The sequence below is a fragment of the Cynara cardunculus genome (genome assembly GCF_001531365.2).
Source record: "Cynara cardunculus var. scolymus isolate 2C chromosome LG 10, CcrdV1, whole genome shotgun sequence".
Classification (NCBI taxonomy): Eukaryota; Viridiplantae; Streptophyta; class Magnoliopsida; order Asterales; family Asteraceae; genus Cynara; species Cynara cardunculus.
This window is the reverse complement of record NC_037537.1, coordinates 2,295,853-2,301,803: the sequence shown is the minus strand read 5'-3', so window position 1 is coordinate 2,301,803 and position 5,951 is coordinate 2,295,853. Positions and strand designations below refer to the sequence as shown.

General features: G+C 32.9%; 1 protein-coding gene across 1 annotated transcript; it reads right to left on the bottom strand.

Annotated features, from left to right (window-relative positions):
* Window positions 1-242: 242 nt before the first annotated feature.
* LOC112520484 (transcription elongation factor 1 homolog) lies at window positions 243-5,416 on the bottom strand. The gene is made up of 5 exons (XM_025128913.1): window positions 5,291-5,416; window positions 3,225-3,353; window positions 2,915-2,985; window positions 623-644; window positions 243-540 (listed from the first exon to the last, which is right to left on the bottom strand). The coding sequence occupies exons 2-5, from the start codon at window positions 3,335-3,337 to the stop codon at window positions 459-461; spliced, it is 288 nt and encodes a 95-aa protein (XP_024984681.1). The 5' UTR covers window positions 3,338-3,353; window positions 5,291-5,416; the 3' UTR covers window positions 243-458.
* Between the last annotated feature and the right edge of the window lie 535 nt (window positions 5,417-5,951).

The window sequence follows — 5,951 nt, the reverse complement described above, 5'->3', positions numbered from 1 at the left end:
CATACCAAACGCACTCTGATGGAACTTTAGCTTTAAACCAAGAAACCACCGGTTTTGCTTGGTGGGCCAGGAATGCCCGGCTTATCAATTTATCCGGTAAACTACTAGAGGCTCATGTAGATCAAATGATCCAAATTCCTTCTTACACTTCTAAGCCTTCTCACACGATCCTTTGCCATATACCAATTCCTTAGACAATATCAAATGACATTCCTACCGAAAAAGAAATCCACCTGAAGATCAGAAGAAGATAAGATGCATACGAATACAATCTAAACCGAATATTTACATAATCATTACTTATTTTTCCATATGCATACCATTTAGATATTAATATGCAAGAACAATTGCATACAGTAAGCAAACAATACCAAATCAAACACAAATACAAGTTTTCTTATAGGTTTACAATAGACTATCGATTTTAACCGAAATACATTGTAGATAATTCCAAGCCACTAAGCAGCATCGTCTTCAACAGGCACCCCGTCATCGTCAACGGTGTTGACTCGTTCACATTCATCGATCCATTCACTATATCTGCATGTTTCGACTTTCTCAAATGAGAGAGAGGGAGTGGGATCAAGGAGCATAAAGAGAGTTCTGTGTTGAGTACACTTACATGTCAATTGCCTCTGTCAAAGCTGCAGCCACAAAAAGCAAACAGCGATTAGTAGTGACACGTTTCTAACTAGCAGGGCCGTCCCTGGGGGAGGGCAACACGGGCGTACGCCCAGGGCCCAAAAATATCAGGGGCCCAAATTTCTCCTTAAAATATATAGTAGTCTAAAAGAATTTAATAAATTAACGAAACCAAAAAATTGTAGCATATAATAAGAGAGAAAAATAATTTAATAGATAATAAGGGCCCAAAAATATATCAACTAATTACATTGGAGAAGAAAATAAAAAAAAATTAATTGGTCATTCATTATATGTTATTGTTTATTGCCCCTCTAATTTTATTTTTATCTCCACCAAGGTCCAATGATATTGGCTATTGCTATCTCTATATGCTTCACTATTTTCGTGCTTCAACAATTCAACATTAGATAGTTTTATCAATTTCTATTTTTATTGACTATTGCTATTTGGTTATGCTGTTCTAATTGTTTTTGTTGACTATTGTTATCTATTTTTGCTTCTACATAAAATATTTTACTTTTTTTTAGACAATTAATCTATTGTTCTTATGATTTATGACGTGTTTCATGGTTTTGTGATTAATCAATAAATTTTTTCTACTAGATGTATTTTGTAATGTCCCTTATATATGTCATGTTCCATAAACTTTTAATATTAAGATCTTATTTTAGTTGAGCAAAAAAAGAAGGAAATAGAAATTAAATATTTTCATCAATTGTTTGACTTATGTATCTTTCATTGGGATTCCACTACACCACAAGATTCTATTTAAGTGTTCAAACAATCATTTGTTGAGCTTGCATATTATATGTTTAATTCATTATTTATTTTTACTAGATTTTAATAGATCATCTTTTCTTTCATATTCTTATTGATCTTCATTTGTCTACTTGTTTATAAGACTTTGATAATCTTCTTTATTATTGATCTCTCATTGACCTCACAATTATTTCATTAACACGAATTCTCTTTTTTGTATCAAAATAACACATATTTTTTGTTATAAAGTAAAAATTTCTTACGTTTTATAAAAATTTATCAACCATAGTTTATATACTATTGGTTTAAAATTACCTAATAAAAAGTATGTAAATTTAAATACTCTCTTATATATGTATAATAAAGATAAATAAGATTTCTTTACTCTGTAAATTATTAGCATTTTTTATACTCAATTTTATACTAATGAAAAACATTTATTGAATTTTTTTTCCGTACTTACTGAAGGTCACTACAAGAAAAGTGAGATTTGACGATGCGCCTTTTAGCGATGACATGTGTCACAAGTTATAACGACGACATGTTGTTATATACTATTTCTAATGATAAACGGACTTTTAGTGACAACAAAAGTGGTTGCTAAAAGCCTTGTTTTTTGCAGTGGGGCCCCTATTTTTATGTTCGCCCAGGGCCTAAAAAATGTCAGGAACGGGCCTGCTAACTAGTCTCATTTGGTAAAAACTATTTGATAACTACATGACAATGTAAAATAATCTAAAAGCATCAAAATGGAAGGCATTTATGTAAAATATAAAATAGCTTAATTGGAGAAAGAAGAAAAGAAAACCAATAAGCTATCTGAAGTAGTTACTCAGAAAAAAGCTAGCTTATAACTTACGAAACAGGACTTTTTCAATAAGCTTATGGGTAACAAATATGGCCTAAGAAATGATAAAAAGATGTTTGAAAGAGAATGGAATAGAATATTTGTTCCAAAAGTTATGGAAGCCAAACATGAACTATTGGCTTCATCACCAAAACACTTGGATGAAGGGATAAGAAATAAATGATTACCACGAAAATGATTCCAGCAGAGAAATTGTAAGAAAAAACCAAAGTATGCAAAATAATAAAAACGTCATACATAGCATTTAATAATCATGTATAAAAAAATTAATATCAACTACACAAAAATCATCAAACGACTGAGATGTTAGCATTTTGTTGGTCAAAATGTCTTTGTCCCAATTGACCATTCATGTTTGTTAGTTTGATCAAAAAATCAAATGAAAATGATGTTAATGGATATCATCCTAGAAGTGTGTCATTAACAAATCTTTATGTTCCCGTGTTAGTTGATAAAAATGTGAAAATATAGTGATGCGTTTGTTGATTCTGCAAGCAGAAGTTAAAATATTTTGCAAGTGATAAAGAAAACTAGATGTGGTTTCTGACCCGGGAAAGGAAGGCAGCAATATTTCTTGCTCAGTAATTAGATATCTCTCCCAGAAATAAAGCACAAAGATGTGAATAGATCTCCATTGAATACCTGTGACGGTTGTGCTGAAGCTCTCCTGGCAAATCCGACAAGATGCCTCACCAATGAAATTCTTCATATCACTGAAATTAGACATGCAAGCTCAATCAAGCACACCCATGATCATAATAAATCTCTACGAGCAATACAAAATAGTCCATCTCCTAAGCAAGAAGCCGTTCATATTGATCATAGCTTCACAAGTTAGATTCAAGAAGAATGGAAAATACAAGGTCATGTCTAGAAATAAATGTGTGACGTACTCGACCACCAGTTTGCCAACATGCTAAACTAAAAGTCCCAATAAAGAACAAATGCTTACATGCGACATTCAACACTAGAGCCGTGATTGCAGAAGGGACAACTAAAAACCGTGTCAAGTTTGTCCATCCGCTTCCTAGGAGCAGGCTTCGCTCTTGACTTCCTCTTACCCATAATTTAAGTCGCTTTCCTAAAAGCAAGAGTATCAACAAATGAGAAGTTACAGCTTTATTATGAGAGAACATATAACAGAATTATTACGACTTGAAAGTAATGTGTAAAGCTCTTCTCATGAGAAACATTAAATCAGGTCAAATCTTGAATGTGTGCCATAGCTGCAACAGATAGACCCTCACCTTCCAACACCCAATGTAAAAAAAGATAAAAGAAAGGAAAGAAGAATAAAGTAAGAAACAAGAAGCCAATGCATTCTGGTTTAAATGAATTCAACAAGTAGTAACCGTATATTCCTACATGTCAAGTATTAACATTAAAACAAGTCTAGCAAAAATATTAAAACAAGTATAGCAATAATATTAACTAATTATGTCAAGTGCTGCAGCAAGTCCTATAGCAAGATGTAGAAAACGAACAAAGAAAGCAAGTAACATTCCACTTCATACAGGAGAGAACTAATTAAGACAGTGTGATATACATCCAACCTAGATAAGTCTAGCAAGTGTCCTAACTTGTCAGCTATAATGTCATGCGTAAGAGAAACCATTGTGTCAGTTCAGCAAAGTTACATAGGTTATCTTATGTGTATTAAACTGACATGGAAACCATCATGTGAATCGTTTAAAATTTTATGTCACAACAAAGTAACACTTTTGTTAACGAAATGCTTCAAATACACCAAGATATGAGATAGGAAGGTTACAAAGAACCATACAGATACTATGAAAAAGAACAACGGTCAAGCAACAATACTGAGACAAATGTACTGCACAATATGGTGATAAGAAGATCCCAAAGCCATAACCAGACAGACCTTTGTAAGGTGGAGTCACTGAGATATGTGGCTCTGGCACCTGAGAGGATTTAAAAAAAAGAACTAGAAAACTACATCTAGTAGAGATTATTACATTGTGCATAAGATTTCAAGTAAACTACTAGAAAACTATATCACTTTAAATTGAGATGATCTCAATGTGCATAAGATTTTAAGTAAACACATAATTTCTATACTTGCAAACTTTGAATGCAGATATAAATCAATAACTGGCACAAAGATGGACAATATCGACTCATACTTTGTCCCTTCAACATGTACCTAGATGAACTCATGAACCCATTTTCTCCTCTCACATATTTACCAAAATATCCAATACATACATGGACTTGTGGTAACAGTTGCTGTATGTGTTAATTGTACTTCAATTACTTAGTACTAGTTCCATGAGGTGCTTGATAGTGAAGGCTTCATCTTAACATAAAGAGGTAATCAACATAAAAAAGAAATTCCATTCTAGATTCTGTGAAGCAGAGCCTCAAGGATCTATGTCTATTTCATTCAATGTGAACTTAAGCCATTTCTACTTCTTGCAAAGTAAGGTGAGAAAGAATCAGACCGCATCCAGGGGTTACCAAGTGGGATGTACCCTCGTTTCTCTAGAATCCCAATCGAAACCCCAAAGAATTTAATTTTATTGCAGTCCATATTACATGGTTCCTCAACTCGAATTTCATTCTGCCATCGCTAGAGGGCAACGATATGCATTAAGCCATTAATTCAATACATACTTCCAATTTTTCCCATATTCTGATGAAAAAAAATTGTACAGATAATTTGAGCGATGAAGAGACGAACAGATCCTCAGCCCCAACACGATAAGCTTTGGCAGTAATAAGCTGTTTTCGATAAAAAGAAAAAATTGTTTCAAACAAAGTAACCTAAAGATCCAAATAAAAGAATCGGCGATCCTTTCACAATCAAATAACAAAATTTGGAGTAAATAGATGCACCATGTACCACAAAACAAACAAACGAAGAATTTTCTTTGAGATAATTCGAACGAACACCCAACCAGATTGAACCAATTGAAACTGAAAGACGAATAATTGTGCCCTAGAAAATATATTGCTAATGGAGTTGAGTTGATTGAGAAAATTGAGAGGGGAACCAACCTGATGAAATCGAATCAAACCGAGAGACGAATAAACTTGCTGCAGAAAAGACGAAAAAGAATCGTAGTAGAAACCCTAGTTTGTATAGGCAAGTAGACTTGTAAAAATGGAAGTCGGTTTCTGTTCATATGCGAGCGGTCGAGTGGGGATGGAAAAGGAAACCATGACCCGTGGTATAACCCGAATCCGACCAATTATCTATTATACATTTATTAGTTGTGTACCCGTGCAATGTGGCAGGAGCCATAAATTTTAACGATTTTGAATATCCACCGGTTTTATAAGATAAGATTTAACGATAATATAGGTTACATTTGGTCTTTACATATTAATACAATTTGAATAAATAAGAGTTATGGTTCCAATTACAGACTATCGATGAAAAAAATTGTATGACAGTTTAAAATCCAATATATTTAAAATCCAACATATTTAAACGACTCCACAAATGTATTCGATTTACACCAAGAGCAAAGAACCAAGAAACTTGAGTTTTAAGWTAARCACTCAAACCAATAAAGAAAACTACAAATTTGACAGATCATAAGTCATGAAAAGACAAAAAAAAATGGGTTTTAGAATGAAATTTCAACTGCTTACCCTCTTTTTTGTCCAGAAACTCAGATTAAGGTTGAATTAATACATATATATATATATATAT

Excerpts from the sequence above, each read along its gene's own strand:
- LOC112520484 (XM_025128913.1), bottom strand. The coding sequence starts at position 3,337 with ATGGGTAAGAGGAAGTCAAGAGCGAAGCCTGCTCCTAGGAAGCGGATG. Across the intron at positions 645-2,914 it reads CTTCAGCACAACCGTCACAG|CTTTGACAGAGGCAATTGAC; the intron begins GTATTCAATGGA and ends TTGTGGCTGCAG. Across the intron at positions 541-622 it reads TTGACAGAGGCAATTGACAT|ATATAGTGAATGGATCGATG; the intron begins GTAAGTGTACTC and ends CGAAACATGCAG.